Consider the following 18,316-nt stretch of genomic DNA (forward strand, 5'->3'; position numbering starts at 1 on the left):
GCTTTCGTTGAAGAGAGGAAAGGTTTTCTTCTGAGCAGTTCTGAGGGAAGGATCCTCATCACATGGGCTTCCTAGGAACTCAAGAACCTGACAACTGAGGCTGAGAACACAGACATCCATAGAAAGAGTGGGAAACACAACACTTAACAAGACAGAAGCAGCAAAGAGAACAAGAGCATTCAAATTTGGGAGATGGAGACAAAAAAAAATGAGATGACTGGAACAGAAACACCAGGCCACTGTTTTGCTATCAGACCAAGATCTGCTGGCTAATTTTTGGAAATCCAGTAAAACTTCCATTTGGAAACCCATGTCAATCAAGTGCTTTTGTTGTGAAAGCACAGGTGCCTTACAACCTATGTACCAAATTGCTCTGCACAGAGCAGCTTCAGGGTTCTCAAGGAAACTTTTGCCTGTGCAACCTGGTCCCCTTGGAGCAAACCTGCCCTAGCAGCACTGTCCTTGCACGCTGCCAGCCAGCTCTTCTTGCTCGCTTCCTTCTCTGGGGAGGTAATGTGCATGATGTTCTTAGACAAGGGGGCTGGAAGATCCTGTGTCAACCTCTAACTTCCTCAGCTGCTCTACTTAAAACAGGATGCTGATGACTGAGATTTCCAGCATGCTGAGAAGAGCTTCTGCTACAACAGCACTGTGCCTTGGGCCCGCTTTTGTAGATGATTTGCAGGAAGGAGAGAGATTTAACATGGATGCAGCAGGTAGAGGGGTTTTGTTAGGGATATGTTCAACATGGCACCGCTCTTTGGACAGATGGAAGGGGGCTTATCTAGGCTAGAGGAGGAGAAATTCATTTGAGAATCATACTGGTACACATTGGTTCCCTGTTCTTAATCTATGCTGGATCTGGGCTATTATGGAAAATTACAACCTAAATACATTACCAGCCATAGCCCAAGCTACTCATCTTTAGTTAAAAAAAAAAAAAAAAAAAAAAAAAAAAAGATATTTAATTTCTCAATTTAAATTTCATCATCTTTTTCCCTTACAAGCTTAGAATAGCTAACCATCAGAAATACTACATGCTTTTTAATTATGGGGATGAAAACATCTTTTTGTTTCTTAAAAATGGTGTGAGATAATTGTGTTAATGTTGATAAGTTTCCTACTGACTTGTAATCTTTATTATACGGCTGAGGCAACTGACTGCAATCTAGTTTCTAAAGATCTTTATTGTGTCACTTTGAGCTAATTCAGCTGTTGTTTGAAATGCACAGCATAAATTTATCATTTAATATAGTATTTCAAATTACTTTTCTTTTTATTAATCAGACTTTTTTTCTTGTTTGAGCGCTAAACGTACTTATAAAATTTAAGATACTGACATGGATATGATAACTTTTACTCTGTGTTCAGTTATAAATTAAATGTAGTAATTATTTTAAAATAAAAATATTTTCCCCTGAAAGAGAGAGCTTTCTAAATAAAAATCATATGCCCATAAACTCCCTATGAAATGTGTTCTCATATTTCCTTGTAATGTTAATCCTGCAGAGGGAATTCAGATGTTCTGATGATAAAAAAGTAGCAAATCTACACTGACAACTAAGTGATGATTTTCTTTAAAGTCCTTTCTAGCTAATCTGATTTGAGAAGACTGAAGTACATTTCCAATTTTAAATATCTTAATGTATCACAGACAGTCTAAATGTTATCTCTGAATACACTGAAGTAGGATTCGTGCTGAAACAAAACAGAGGGATCCACGCAGCATTCCCACCTCTGGCACAACATACAGAGTGGGCCAGGACAACCCACATCATTTGATGCCTCAGTTGTCCCATCAATAAAGCAATCTATAATGGTAAAGGTCTTTGTGATCTTTGGTTGGGTGACAATGTAAGAAGGAAAAGAATTTGAAAACAGAGGTTTGGTTTTTAACCCGCCTGGAATTTGCAGTGAAATACAGACAGGCTGAGATCTTAATGAATGATCCAAGCAGGTTCAAGATATACTGCCAACAGATATATTTGGGTGTCCAGAAGCACATACTATTATTCATGTTTTGCTTCATTTTTGAAAACACAGGTGCCATTTATAGGTAGGTACACATATATTTATTCACTTATAATTCCTATCTTCAGAGTCCAAGCCTTAATTACCGTTCACCACACCACTGTATCAAAATACCTTCCATATAAGTTCAGCAGATAGCACAGTTATTGCAGGCTCCTGAGCTGGGAATGTAGTAGTCTTAGGGCAGCACTGCTCACACAGCAATGCTATCCAATCTGAAGTGTACATATTTATACATATACGCACATACTCACAGGGAATACTGCCTCCCAGTATCAGGAAGCCTGTATGTAACTGGTGAGTAAAATAATGTTAATTAATCTAATTGACATTAATAACAAGCACTGTAGAACAGCTTTCAGTACAATACCTAACTTACCAGTCACAACAAGAAAGCTCAGATACTCTTCACTGATTTCTTTCTCTTGCATCCAATTAAAAAACATATACAAACCCCTGTTCCTAGCCTTTCATTCTACTGTAATTCATCATGCCATGTTTCAAAATACACATAAACTGTAACCCAGCATACTAAAGCTCCCAATTAATTATCAGTACCCACCTTGAGATTGCTGATAGATTTACAAATGATATCAGGAATATCTCATCATAAAACACTTAAAGTGCTGCATGACCTGAACAAGGACCAGTGGGATATAGTAGGAGGAACACATCCCAGGAAGGACATGTGTGCTGCTACATGGCTGTCATGGATTTTGTGTGCAAGTTAATTTACATGTTGTTCTTTTTGCACCACGTCCTATCAGAATTACAGCAAGCAGTTAATGAGATTGCCTAGTCTCTTTAAAGTTACTCTGTCCAAGAATACCTCAATTATTAATGCTTTGATGAGTTTTCCTTCCAGTGCTTTTGATTTCAAAATAGCAGTAAAAAAAAGGCAAACTGAAAGACCTTTTTAAACAGGCACATGAAAATTACTTAAAAGCTTCTTCTACTATTCCCCCCTCTCCCCAGTAAATAAATGATAAAAAAAATCCACTGTGATGCTCAAAGTCCAGCTTTTAATTATCCTCTCCCTTCATAGATATATATATTTTTTTTTCTCAGAGGTTTAAAGATGATCACACGTCTGTTTGCATACATCTATGTTTGTATTGGAAGAGACAGACCTCACTGCCAAGTGATGGAGAACTTGCAAACCCTGACTAGTGCCAATAAAGCACTGTAACAGTGCTTTACACCTTACACAGCTTCTCCCTGGAGCAGGCAGATTCTCAGCATACAGCCAGCTGAGCAAACATGAAGCTATTTCACTGCATTTAAGCAGTACATCCTAAAGCATATTTTTACCTTCAAGATGTCAAATTTAAAATGTGGTTTTATCACTCTTTCCCGCTGGACAGCTGAGCGCAGTCAAGCAGCTGGGGGTGTTTCCTAACACAGTACCTTTACACACACCCCTTTCCCCCTGCTCTACCTTCCTCAGGTCGTGCAGCCAGCTCTTACCTCGATGGTGTACTGTTCAAAAATCCGGAGCTGAAGAAAAATATCTAGCTTAATCTTCCTCTCATGGAAGAGCTCTTCCATCTGTACCTGGGCCTCGTCGAGCTGCTGAAGTACAGATTCGATGTGGCTGATGGAGCTATTGTGTGGAGTCTTATTGTTGGAAACGGCTGAGTCCCTGTGGCAAGGCAGAGAGCATGGTTAAAGCTGAGCTTCAAGGCAGGCAAAAGAGCAAGAACTACACGTTTGTGATTCTGCGTGCTGCTGAGAAGCAAGCCCAAGCACAAAGGGCTGAGGGAAGGTGTGTGCAGCACTCATTGCTGCTACTTGCTGAAATCCTGCAGCTCCTGAGCTTGGCACCAAGTTTGAACAAGGGGATATCCTTTCTTGTGCTGTGACACTGTGACCTTACATGTTTGTGAGGGGTTAGAGGGGCAGAGAGGGGAGAGAATGGCACATCAATCTCAATAGCTCTCTTAAGGAGTCTGGCTGGCAATCCTGGCCAGTCCTACACACTGACCTGCTCCAGCCTCTGCTCACACTGCCCAGGGGCACCAAGCTCAGAGTTGCTATTTAGCCACCTTATTGTTTAGCCACCTGGGCTTTTACAAGTTAATTTTGAGCATTTGCTCTAGTATAGATTAATTGAATCAGAATTACCAGCATTTTTGACTAGGGAACAGGGATGCTTTGATTTCCTCTGCATTTCTTAGTAATGCAACAGTCTCAGAACACAGTGCAAAACCTCCACTGAAGGAAAACACCTTTAAAACATTGTATGATGGTGTCATCCACTTGTCTTTTCACCAGAGTAAGTGAAATGAGATGTTCCTGGGAGGGGTCAGGCACTGCTCCATCTGTGCTCCCCATATACAGGGAACAAAAGGGAGCAAACCCTTTAACTGGTATGGGTACCAAGGGGAAGTTTGCTGTACCTGAAATAGATCTTAGCACGGATATAGGAGAGTCCTCACATTTTCTTTTCTATTTGTGCTCTCTCATATATTAATGAGCTCACCTACAGTCTGTTATGTCTTCAGTAAATTTAAGCGTATGCTTTATAGATAAAGGGCCTTTTCAGGCACAATGAGCTGAAACTTACTCTTGAATGTACCATGAAACATCCCTTGACATTAACAAGAACCAGAAAGTAAAGTCTGAAGCCATAATTAAATGCTTGGCTTTGGTACTTCAGCAAAACCAAGATTTAGATGCAGTGATTTTCTCTGTCCAACCTGCTTAAAGTGATGTGTTAGCAGCTGCATTGTTTGGGTATTTAAAGCAAACCAACTGAAAGCCCTCTCAGATACCCTGCACATTGTGACCAGATGGCATGGGTAAAACAGCAGGTTTTACCATCAGTATTTCCTACCAACCTCTAGTTCTGCTTTGGAGAAGGTGGTGGTGGTGGCGGGACAATCACAAATCCAATGGCATACACTGGACTACTGGTTTATCAAACTCCCACGTGTGCAGGGAACTGGCTGACAAAATGGGAGGACAAGGACAATGTCAGGTAACACTGCCAGGTCACCACATTGTCCCACAGGGACCAAACGCAGCTGGGAGCCCTTCTTCTGGCCAGCTAACCTGGGCTGCCAAGTAAATGTGTCCATGGAGTCTTCCCACTGAGGAACAGTGCTAGTGTTTCCAATTTTTTAGGTTTCTATTTCCTTTTTCTGTGTTGACTTTTCCTTCCATAAACATCTAGCAAAGTATAGGTAGTTTTCTGTGGAATTTGTCTGAAATGTTTGTACTTTGCTCTTTGCACATTATCATCACATAGGGTCAGATCAAAACAACACACAGTCAACTTAAATGTTAATTGAACACTGTCAGCAAGTGTAATTGAGGTAAAAAGTACAACCTTTTACAGACGTTTTAAATTGAAACTAGGCACTGACACAGTCATTTTAGGCAAGTTTACAACACACCTTTGAGGTTCCAAGGCAACAAAAACCATGTTACTCTGATTTCATTATATGTCTTGAAGGAAAAAAACCACACATTTTCCTGAACATATGAAAACTAAGAATACAGTTAAAAATACAGAATACTATTAAGTGCTTAGTAACTTGCTCTGTGGATGTGTTTCTCTGCTTTTCCCTCAAATATTTTCTGTTTGACACAATGAAGAGATGATTCTGTTCAACGATCATCTGAATCCTGATGAATGCTGGAATGAGATGATCCACCATTATTCTGAGCTATACTACCAACTTCCTTTGCCAATAAGAAAATATTACACCAATATTACTCTCTTCAGCTGGCAGTTTCTGCCCCATTCTGTAAGTCTTGTGTTTTTCACCTTCTTGGTGACTACAGGGTCTCTCTTTGCCTAGACAGAGAAAGGATGTACAGAGAAAGGATGAACGAAGATATAACAAGGTGAGATTTGAAACCACAGCTTTATGTGACTCCACATTCAATCAAGTTCTGCTTCCTTCAGTCAGCACCTGTCTTCTATAAAAGGACAAGAAATAAGTCTTCATTCAAGTGCAGGATTATTACTATTCATATATTATCTAAATGACTCAATGAATTATTCAAGAGTGGTAGATCTCACATGGGATCTAAAGGCACATTTGGTTTTAGAAATTCCTTTTCATTAAATATTTCACTCTTCAAATCAAGCCACACTTGCATTTCAGTGGCTGATGCAATCTAAACATTTAGCTGTAGTAATGTTATTTTTTCATAGTCTCCTCAGATGAGGCCTTCAGATCCCTATATAGGCTGTTTTGAGAAAGATCTCCATCTGGAAAAAGAAATTTCTCAGACTGGATGCTTCTACCACTAGATTTCTTGTTTGTCGGATGATGAGAAATTCTGGGTAAAAATTCATAAAAGATTCCTAGTATTCTTTGAAAGGACATGAATCAGAGTTTACAATGCAGGGAAATTACTGAAAAAAATACAAAATAGACTTTGGGGAACATATAATAAGGCTTTGTTCACTGCTGTTGAGCTTGCTTAGAATGAACGTTGTACTCCTGAAATCACTTTAAGCACCTGAACTGGTTGAATGCTTAGTGAAACTTACTGATTATCAAAAGCTCATATGTTGAACTACTGCAAAAAAAAAAAAAGCAAGATTCATGACTCTAACTGCCTTATTTTTGGCCCTATCATTCCTGCTCTTTCACATCTCACTGGAGCAAGTCATTGTTTTGACTTCCACAGATGTGCAAAAATATTGCCCCCAGTAGTGCTCCTGGAAACGCAGTTCAAAAGATCTCCTTTGTGTTGATTGCAGGGAACAATGCTCACCTCAGGACAATACTGATAACAAAGACTAAAAAAAAAGTGGTTTCAGTGCTAGCCATGATATGTACAATGTTTTAAGCCAGGTCTGTTTTGTTCCTGATGGGCATGGTCTCCTGATTCAAAGCGTCACTAAAGGCTCCGATGATCTTCTGCGAAGCGTGTTCCCAGGCATGGTACTTCACTGGTTTGGACAGCTGAGATTTTCCTGTGCTAGCTGAAGGAGACAGTGTGCTATTACACAAATGGTCTTCTCTAAATGAATATCTTTGCTCTCAGAGATAAGGACAAGAAATGGAAACTTTTTCAAGGCCCCATTAGTTTTATTCATTTTAACATGTTTGGTAAGAGCAGTGTATTTCATTTTCTTCAGCGTTGTAGCACTTGCAGTCTTCAGCCATTCTTCACAGTAGGTACTAGGTGACCCACACTGTGAAATGCAATGCTGTGTTAAGGAAAGATTGCAGCAATTCCATTTTTTCCTCCATTCCTTTATCTCTGTATTCTTTACTTTTGTCATCAGCCACAAAAGATGTTCAAGTGGGCACACACACACACAGGTGGTTTCATGGTTTTCTTATGCAGTTCTTCTTCACTTTTTGAAAGAGTCCAGGATCACATTACAGGCTTTGCAGTTAGCCATAGCTCAAAACTGATACTGGAATCAGAGGTCATCGTGACAGTTCAGCTTTGCAAATCACTGTGTGTGCTCAGGGTTGCTTTATTTCAGACAACATTTGTGTGCTTCTCTCTGTGTTTGGCCTTAACTTCACCAGAAGTAGGGGATTACTTCACATAAAGATGCTCACCCCATACCACCTTGCTCACTGCCCAGAACACAAGCCAGATCCCAAAATATGATTTCTTGGTTAAATTCAACTGTCTCAAAATCTGTCTTGGCATTTCACAAATGTTTAAGTGTGACACCAGTCCTAAAAAAAGTCTCAAACCTGAGGCCACCATTTAAAAACCGACAAAGTTTACATTAAAAAAAGCTGAACTCCCACATTTCCAGTTCACTTCTTTGCCAGCATGACCTTGTAGCCACTACAAGAAACTTTCTCCAATAACTGCTGTTCATACTGGTGCTCTGCTGACTTCTCTGCTCCAAATATTGCCCTGGCCTCTGTACAACTCCACATTCTGCCTTCCTGCTGACTCAGGTGCAGGCAAAAACCTTTAGGCCAATCCCACAGCCTGCACCAGGACTACTTCTAGTAGTCCACCCGATGGCCTTATACAGGGCCCCTTCCAGGGTCTTCTCTCTCTTTGGGTGTTCATGATGGTATACCAACAGGTGGGGTAGCAAGAAAAAAATGTTTTAGTAAAAAAATTCACCATCTTTCTCACGGTCTCATAGATATCCCCTAAATTTAGCAAAATGTTTCTTTGCACAATGGGAAACTGCCACACAGACCTTTGGCTGACCTGGTAGGGGCAGCCATATGCATGTTCTTACCTATAGCCCCCTCCATCTGGCAGCATACAAACCAAGCAAAGCATGTTTCCTTCCTAATTATCAGCAAAGATGCATGGATGGATGGAGCCTAGCTCTTTCTTTCCCTGATCCCTTCTTCCCAACTCTGGTCTCAGCAAACAATACCACTTGGGTTCCGTGTTCTCCATGATGCAGGTAAGCCTCATTCACCAAGAAGAGGCATTTATACAGTCTGTCTCTCCTTGTGGCTGCCTACAACTGAATGACAATCAAAACCTAGAAAAGACTTTCAAATCTACTTTTTTTTTTTTTTTCTTTTTTTTTTTTTTCCCCAAACCAGTGGAGAAGACTCCACATCCAGGGTGATAAGAGAAAGTATAGAGGAAAGCTCAGCATGTGGCTGTAGTAGAAGACCTAGAACCCCTGCAGGGTTCTACCACGGTGCTTCATTACTACCTTGCAATAGGCACCTTTGGCTCTTCCTATGCAAGAACTGAAGACATCAGACTCAAAAAACTCAGGCTGGGGAGGACAACATAAGACCTGTACCACTTGGATATTATATATGTAGAAAGAATATTCACACTATATACAGGTAGATGAGGGAAATATGTAACAATATAAATAAAAATAAATAAAGAAATGTCTCAAGAACAAGGGACTCAATGGTCTTGGTTTTGAACTCAGTAACATCTCTAGAAGGCAGGAAAAATCCACTGCCGTCAATGACGTTAAAGGTATAGAAAATTGCTGTAAGTAAAAACAAGTGAGAAAGCTCTCAGAACTAAAACTCTGGGGTAAGCTTACTGTGTGCTCTGCAGATATTAGTTGTTACACTTACAGACTGAGAAAGAAAAAAATATAAATCCAAACACCCAACTTCTCTGAGCCAGTCACTTTGTGTATTTCAAATCAGATAAAATGAGTTTTAATTCATAATGCAAATAGAGTTGGCAGCACAGGACCCTTCTTGACAGTAAGAATAAACAGCTCATGGACAAAGATAAATAGAAGGGTGCTGCATGCAAAATAAAAGAGCAAAGATTGTTAGATATGCATGTTTTACTATGAGGAATACACTTCTCTTACACCAGGAGTAACCACATAAATCACAAGGCCTCAGCTCACAACCGTTTAACAATCTTCTATAAATACCAACTAAAAATATTCACCTGAAACGCATTTGTTTCAATTCACTTCACTGTGCCTATAAATAATCTCCCTGTCAAACAGCAACCCATGCTGATCCACAGACTACTCTAATCAGTCCACATAAATCACTCACTGCAATTTCAATATATTACTCAAAGAAACTGAAGAATAATAAATAAGCAAGGAATGAATAAACTCTCCCCATTAATCCTAAACTTACACTTTCCCATTTATGCACACCCAAACCACAGCAAAGACCAGATTTCTCAACACCTGTCCTCCAGGTGGATGCTTACCTGAGCTGTTGGATTAGATCTTCCCCTTCTTTAATAACATTGAGGGTTGCATCCAAGGTGGCTGTTTGCTGCTGCTGAAACTGCTTGATGAGCTCCTGAACCGCATCCACGGAGTCAGCACAGACATCCTCTAAGAGCTCCTTCTGCAGATCTTCCATCCATGTCCACAGCTGGGAAGGAGGGGAGGGAAATATAAATCAGAGAGGGATTGAGATTTAACCCTTTTGCTCTCTAATTCCAGATCAGAAAACATTAACTAGGGCTGCATATTTCACAGGAAAACTGACCTGAAGTTTTTAAAGACAAAAAGACACTGGTTATTCAATACTGGTTGGTGCAATCCCATTTTAAGCTACAAAGGAAAATAAATATAGTATCAGATAATATTTTTTTTTCCAAAACTAATGTGTGTTTCAGTCTAATATATGACAACAACTAGCCTAATGATATTCTTCCTATTAATTCTTTAACACAAGTAATGAATTACAATGTCTTATAGCTGTGATAACCTAGCCCTTTCAGGAGCTGTGTGCCATCAGCTCCTATTAATTTCACATGCTGCTGAAGCCTGTTGCAGGACTGAGACCTAAAATATTTGTTATGTGTGTATAGTACTGACTGAAGTCTAGCTGTAGTTGCTCAGCTATGCCTTCCCAGGCAGAAGGTTTTGTGTTCTGCTTTCTCTCTCTCTTTTTTTTTTTTTTTTTTTTTTTTTTTTTTTTTTTTCTCCCCTAAATGTACCTCAGCCTTTTGGAAATCCCAGAAATAGGAAACAGCAATCTCACCAATCTATCTCACACACATCCATTCATTCTAAACAGTCTTGACTACCAATTTCAAAACAACAACAACAACAAAATCATTTGAGTAAGTGCTCAGATGAGAATTTCCAGCCAGCTGTTCAGCAGATATCTGGACAGTGGCAGCAAGCCCCAGCCCCTCCTGGCTGTAAAGCCTCAGAGCGAACAGAGGTTTCCCCTTTAAGCTTTCTCTGAAAAGTGAGTGTAAAATTGCACCAACCGAGCAGGCAATCTGCCAGCAAATCCTAATGACTCCGCCAGAGAGACTATTTTCTGTGCCATGCCTGCCCCATTAACCCACATTCTGCTGGTCTATCCCACGAGGTAGCAGGATGCACCACGCTGCACCACTGCCCTGGGGAATGTCAAAGGATGCTGTGCTGCCAGCCCAGGGAACTGCAAAGCAATTTGTCTCACAGGGAGCTGGAAGTACACGTGAAGCAGATGACAGACGCTGTGTGGGGGCGGCAAGAGAGCTGGTAAAAACGTCTCTGTTCAGAACGAGACGCACTGGATCCCCATCCTACAGGATTTCTTCTGCGATTGTGAATTCTGCCTGTCCTTGTACAGCGAGAGGAATAGAGAGATGCTCTAAGTGCCAGCTGATAGAGCTTTTCACAGTTAGGATCCAAACCTAAGGCTGCCATCCCAAACTAAAACAAAACAATCCAAACCAGAACTTGTCTCAGCATGTCTGGTGATATCAGAGAAGAAAAAGCCCAGTTCTCTATGCCCTATCCTCACCTCTGCTTCTGACTCCTTGCTTGATAGGCTACAAGCCACTCATACATTTTAAAATATCTGCTTAATTTGAAGGCTTCTCATTAAGCTTTTCAGAGTCAGCTTTGAATATTTAGGGTGAACCCTTCTGTTTATTCATAAGTAGCATAATCATAATTCCTACTCTACTACTGGCCTAAAATGGAATGTGTCTGCTCCATTTATTTATATATTTTCACTTTCACAGAGGAAAGACATGATATAAAAAGGCAAATATTAATACAAGAAAAATATAATTAAGTAGTTAGCCTCATAATATAGAAGAAATAATGAGAACATATTTAAAGAAGCAAGCAGAGAACTTTTCCATTTGTGGCCTGAGTTCCGGGTACTGAATTCTGAGAAGCCACTGTAAAGGAAAATGTGTTTGTGCCTTTATCTATGAGTCACATTCAGAATCATCCTGGTTTTGAGCTGATCCCTGCTCCCGCTGAAACAGCAGGGACAGCTGGACTATAACAGGCAAGGACCATTTGGGGGGAAATATTATTTTCTCTGCTTATCAGATCTTCAAGTCACAGAGCACTTTGTAAATACAGAAGAGAAAAATGGTCATGCATATAAATCATTCTTCTGTTTTGAATTGGGAAAGCCAGTATATTTTTAATTTCTTGCTGCTTTTTGTCTTTTTTTTTTTTTTTTTTTTTTTTTTTCCCCCACTTCTTAAGATAACAAAAAAAAGCTCAGGGAATTTCGTTTACAAAAATGAAAGTGAAATAAATAACTTGCTTTATTGGTAGCAATCTTCCGTTTTCCTGAAATTATCACATTAGAAAGGGCAGGGAATAAAATTTCCAACCCCCCCACTGGGACTTCAGAGGAAACTCCATTTTCAAAAGTGTCTCCAGAACCAATCCGTCAGCAGCAGCCAAAAGGATTTGGACTTTTAAGATCCTACATCATGTTTTGAGTATGCTTCTACCTCAAAGCAGTTTTGAAATACTTAATAAACTGCACTGTACTCACCTGGAACAGAAACACTTGTGAATTTCAGAGAGCACACAGATATATGAACTCACATTAACTTCAGATGTTCCCATAAATGACCTCTGATTGTAAGGATTTGCATAATAAAAGCTATCAGAATCTAGGTCATCCTTGACTCAGAGGCCTCTAATCCTTTAGACTCCACCAATCCCTGGGAAATCCTAATACAAAGAATCAGTCAATATTAATAAGATTAGGAAGATCTTTCAGGAACAATTTACAATAGGAACTGGATTCAAAAACCTCCTACGTTATGTGCTACAACTGATGGCACCTGAAATAAATTACCACCAAGCCCCATTTGTGAATGCCACAGAAACGAGAAGATGAACTCCATGTCACCACAGCACCAAAGTCAGATGAGCTGTTAATCATGAAACAGAAATCACATCCTGGCTTGTTCGTGTTTGTCACAACTCAGAAAATCAGTCCCTATTAAGGCTTGATGTTTAATTCTAATGCAACTATTCAACTACTTTTAAAAATCCTCACTATTAAAACGCCAAATCATCAGACACTTTGTGAATTTCCTAATTCAAGCTGTGACACTCTCTTAAACAGCTAGCTAGCTCAGACTGAATGCACACTTTCAAATTTTTGTTGAAATTTGATATATTACACAGGCCAGTTTTTATGTCATATTTGCAGAATCCAACTCTTTTCTCTTTTATTCTTTGCATGAGCAGCATTTGTGAGCACCTGTCCCATTCCCATACATGTTCCAAACTACTGCTAATCTATCACCAATCCGTAAAGGATGTGTGTGTGTGTGGGGGGTAGCTGCAGACATTTCAAATACTAGCACAGTATCTACACATCCAGCTGCAGTGACCCTGTTTCACAGTGATGCACATGTCCAGAATACATTCTCTCTACATTGCATTGCTTAACACATTCTAATCCAAATATATAAAATCCTGCAAAATAATGAAGAAAAACACAAAAATATTGTTTTTCAAATTGATCTGTGCTTTGGTACAGCTAACTGGATGTGGAAAGATGTGATGCATTAGTGGCAAAACCTGAATTAATTCTATCAGAAAGAGCCAGCCGCAAATCAAACTCAAGGAAACTAAGTCTACAAGCTTTATAAGTGTTGATTGCACTGAAGTCTAAAGCAAATATCTAGCCCTAAAATGATCATGCTGCTCCATAGAGGCTCCAGAATTGAGACTTTATTTACCAAGGTAACCATGGCTTTCAACAAGAAAAACACTTCTCTTCTTATTACTAGGCCAGTGGAAAAGAAGAATGAAAGCCACCTCTTCTGGGGGAGCATCTGGCACCTCTCTAATGCACTGTAACAACTTCTCTGTCTTTCTTGGCTATAAAACACAGGCAGTTTCTCTCCATCCAGGAGACAATACTGCTCTCTATTCTCAGCTATTTTATCTGATGCAATACCCTTCATTTTACTCAAGTACTTAATGAGACCACTTACCGGAGGTTTGAAGGACATCTGTGCCTGTCACCTAGAAATTAATGCTTCTGACTTAGAGTAAGAGACCACTTAAAAAAAATAAATCTGAAACCTAGAGAGATTGCTGAGAAAATCTTGCCTTCATGTTTGGAATAAATATTAAACACCCAGTGTTTGTACACTGCGATGTGCAAATGTCACTGATGAGTTTTAACCCCCGCCTCCAAAACATTTTAAAAACATTGAGTAATGAGACCAGGGAAAAGCAAAGAAACAGTCAGTTCAATCCATGAGAATAACCACTGTACATTTTTTCATTCAAAACAAGGGTATTAATGGAAACAAGCAACTTTCCAGGGTATATCATCTACTCCTTTACAGCGTCAGCAAAGTGCCATGTGTTGCAGTGAATGCCACAAGAGGATTTGCATTCCAACTCAATAAAGTGAATGTCCATCACAGAAACCAAGGCTAAAGCAGAACTGAGAAGAATTCAGTGATATATGGGATTCCTCTTTTCCCACCTGACTTGCATTGCACACAGAAGTGTGCAGAGAACCAAGAGCATGCTGAGAAAAATAAAACAGATTTGTTCCAAAGAGAGATGTCCATCCATGCAATTTCCCCCTCCTTCTAAACCAGGCTTATACAAACCCATTCTGAGCAGTAAAACATCTAGCTATTTTACCATACACAGAAGGAGGTCCCATAAACCCTAGGAGGGGAGATAGATTTGGGAAACAGATTCTGTTTCAGGTTAATTTATGGCAGGACTTCAGCATGTGTATATGTTCATGTACCTGTTGTGAATCTGTTTTCACTGTGTGAAAAATTATAAATTTTTAAATTTATAATTTTTACATTTTTAAATTTATAATTTTATTTTTTATTAAAAATTATAAATTTTTAAATTTATATTTTTTTTTTTCTGCCTTGATTTCTCTCCACCAACATGGTGAAGAAAACAAAACTTCTCAGCATAACTAATTTCCAACAGCCATTGTTGTTCGCTCTTAGAATGCATCCAGAGCTGTTTAAATTGAAGGAAGTGATGGTTATAAATTAAGAGCATACTTCAACAACACTTTCTAAAGTCACAAAGGCATATTCAAGGTCTGATGCAAATGTCAATGGAAACACGTCAAACAATGTATGTAATGATGAGCTGTAACGTGACCGCATACCACCAGTGAAGTGTCACATGATGACAGCATACCTAATAAAATGTGACAAGATAGGATATGACCAGACACTACATGTGATGAAATGCCACAATATGCAACTTCCATGGTAAGATGCAGCTGGTGAGACACCCTGCTGCAAGATGTAATGTCAAATATTACCAAACTGGTTGGGAAGAAATGGTGAGTGGAAAAAAGGGAACGTTCTGTGATAAAAAAATAAAAATCCGATCTCTTCCTAACCTCTTTCTTGCTTTTTCCCTTTTTCTTGCCAATTTCTTGACATTCATCCTTGGTTAGGTTGCATCTGGTGCTTCTGTATGCTAACACGTTTTAATTAGTAACCTTGCCTATGGCAAAAGGATTTGCAATGCCTAAACATCTGATGCTTTTTCCAAGTCCTGCATGGACCAGATTGATACAGCACAAAATAATCCCCTCTCAAGGGAAACGTGATTTGGGTAGTTACACTTCCATCAGAGAGTGTGAGATCCCCAGCCCAAGGTCATGTAAATGTAATTCAGGGCCTATTTGCTCTAGGAGAAGAGTTGGCTTATTACTGAAGAATCAGTTGTAAATGTTCTATGCTTTTGCTACCATCATGAATTGCAAAAACATGTTCACCTTCTAGTATAATTTTAGTATGTTACTTGTAATTACAAATCTGGATGTAATTAGCTGCAGTAATTGTACTAAGCAAATCAAATTCCGCACATCTTCATACTGATATATGCTTGGAGAAGTTCTTCCTACATCAAAAGTTTTACTCAGATTTACACCAGTGTAATACAGTACAATTTGTTGCAGGAGGAGCTTTCCATATCTTCAAAATATGCTCTACAAATTCAGCAGTACACTTAAATAAATACAGGTACTATTAAGTTTTCCTCTAAATTGTTCCCTGACTCTAAACATTTTGTTACTTCTCATATGGGGAGTTGCACTACCTCTTCCCTCTGTGCTTTTTCAATAGATTTGCTGTCTGACTTGCAGTCTTACCCTGATCTGCTGCTTTGAGACCTTTGCGCAACTTTGAGCTCTACAAAGGAATCTAGGAAGCTCAGAAATAAATCACATTTGACACTTCTGAATCATTCTGAGACTTGCTAAGGATTAAACAAACTTGCGACCTTTCTCTTACCAAACAGTCCTACGGAATCCATCAACTGGAACCACTACACTGACATTAACCATTTTAAACTAGTTTTATAGGCTCTATTGCACATGTACACTTAAGAGGCAACAGAACATGTCTTTTGAGTGATGAGTGAATTATAGGGGTGCTCCTGTAATGCTTTGATGAAGAGTACTCCCTACACAAATTGTCACAGGCACTGGCTGCCCACTCTGTTGCCTTTGTATACAACAACAAAAGCTGCAAGCCCACACACTGGGAATGGGAGAAGCCCACCTTCTTCATTATAAGCCCTTCCTTCCTTATTGTAAGACTAATAAAAGAGTACTTTAAGAGAGCTGGTGCCCCTTATTTAAAAGTGCTTATAAGGCACCCTTCTAGTTGCAGTATGAACCACTGTTACTTGGAGAGCACGACATACAGGCTGAAGTCCCATCTCCATAACACACAAAACACATGCAAGGGTTTTCTGAAGCTGGTAATATTTGATTCATAGGAAGAAATCAGTCAAAATACCAACAATTGGCCTGAAAAATGTGGCTGTCAATGTACAAATTGAACTGAAGTCTGTAGGAATCCTTTGGTAAGGACATGGGAGAGAAAGACGGAAAGAACTTACCTTCCATGCATCTGCCTCAACTCTGCTGAAGGTTGGACATTTAATTCTTATTAGCTTGATTCTGTCTCACAACTTTTTTTTTTTTTTTTTTTTTTTTTAATTTTTTTTAAGGAAGATCACAGATGGCAGAATTTTATTCACTAGAGGTCTGGCCACGCTTCAAACTCCTCTGCTCAAGATCTGGATGTGCTACCAGGATATCACAGCTCTCTCCACTCCCAGCTTCTTAATCCTTCACGAAAAAAAATCTTGCTTCTAGACAACAAATCGACAGGGAAGGGGGGCACACTGCACCACCCCAGCTGTCCTCATTCCTCAGCCCTCAGCCTCAGAGCTTTGCTATCATTACAGAAAAGATTTAAACTACCTGCAAAGAAACCACCAAAAAAGCAATGACTGGTGAATGCTTACCTTTGGGTCAAAGCCACAGGCTGTGCTCTGGAGATGGAAGAGGGTTTTGTTCCTATTTTTTTTTTTGCTTCATGGTAATTGATTAGTAGTAACTCAGAGTCAACTTTCACATAGCTCACACAAAAGTAATGCTTGTTTTACTAGCAGAGCTCTCTCTGTAGACCCAGTTACCAGAATCATAATGGTAAGCTAGCAGGTAAAGAAACACATCTGTCTTCTTCAAGGCATCTGCCTTCCAGGCAAAGGGCAGCATACACATACATATATGTTACTGATGCATGCAGTGTTGTCTTTTCCCTTCATCCACATCTCCTGCTGTCTGCCAGCTAAACCACCTCTGATTGGAACATCAGAACCGTTAAAAAACCTAGCACTTGTTTAAAAAAAAACAACAGCATTTACTTAATCTCTTGTAAAAGCATTTGCTTCCTCCCCTCCCTTTATTTTGCAAGTTCTCTGTTTACAGTATTCCCTCTGATCAAACTACACTGATTCAGCTCCCAAGAACCACGCACTTGTAAAAAGCATAAATTTAAAGTTTGATGTTTCACAGTCATGCAGTGAGAGAAGGAGCAGGCATTTTCACAGTCCGCTTTTGTTTGCTGTTTTAGAAATCTCAGCTGGAAATATTAGTCCATTGAAGGAACAAAATTTTAATCTTTTCAACCAGACACGTGGTCTTCATTCACGCCCTGAAAAATGTTGGCATATTAGATGCCCCGTCAGAGCACATTTTAAGCATAGGGAGCCAATTTGAGTCATTTTAGTGTTTTGTGCTTTCACTGTTTTTAGATCTGGCCATAATATGAGAAAAGCAACAAAAGCACTGACCAGGATGGCAGTTCAGGAAAGAAGTGCTTTTGTGGGAACCATGTCCCCAGAATGAGACCTTTTCAGAGCTTCCAGAAGTTGCCAGAAAGTGGAATTGCTGAACTGATTATCCCCTTCATCATAAATCTGTATAATCTGATGGGTGGTTGCTCTGAAATGTCAATATTAACAGTTAAAGTAAAACAACCAATTATTAAGTTCAGTAACGTTAACTGTGAATCCTGGGTCAATTTACCACAAATGATAGGATTATACAATATATCCCTGAACCACTGCCATGTTTGCTCCATGATTAACTTTGATTCATTCTGTCAACTCTTCTGACACGAGTCAATAGCAGCAACCCTTAGCCAGTGAGCTTTTTGCTCCCTGCTTCCCAGAAACTTCCTCAACATGAGATCCAAACCCTGTCAAAATTAGTGACCTACATTAAAATAATTTCCTAATCATGATACTCAATCGAAGCAGAGAGAATTTAATTTCACAGCCCTTGGTTATCGAGCAAAA

The 18,316-nt window shown here is 39.5% G+C and overlaps 1 protein-coding gene across 9 annotated transcripts in view; it reads right to left on the reverse strand.

The window, feature by feature from the left end:
• The window catches only part of KALRN (kalirin RhoGEF kinase), a 493,218-nt gene that overhangs the window by 181,056 nt on the left and 293,846 nt on the right, over positions 1-18,316 (reverse strand). For all 9 annotated transcript variants that reach the window (XR_014618580.1, XR_014618581.1, XM_084289498.1 and 6 more), the window contains exons 12-13: positions 9,646-9,815; positions 3,499-3,673 (exon numbers count right to left, since the gene is read on the reverse strand). Coding sequence is in view for 7 of the 9 variants with exons in the window: in XM_084289498.1 (XP_084145624.1) it covers positions 3,499-3,673; positions 9,646-9,815 (345 nt within the window). In the remaining 2 variants the exon portion in view is untranslated. The remainder of the gene's footprint in view (positions 1-3,498; positions 3,674-9,645; positions 9,816-18,316) is intronic.

The sequence above is a fragment of the Netta rufina genome, assembly GCF_964035555.1.
Source record: "Netta rufina genome assembly, chromosome: 6".
Lineage (NCBI taxonomy): Eukaryota > Metazoa > Chordata > Aves > Anseriformes > Anatidae > Netta > Netta rufina.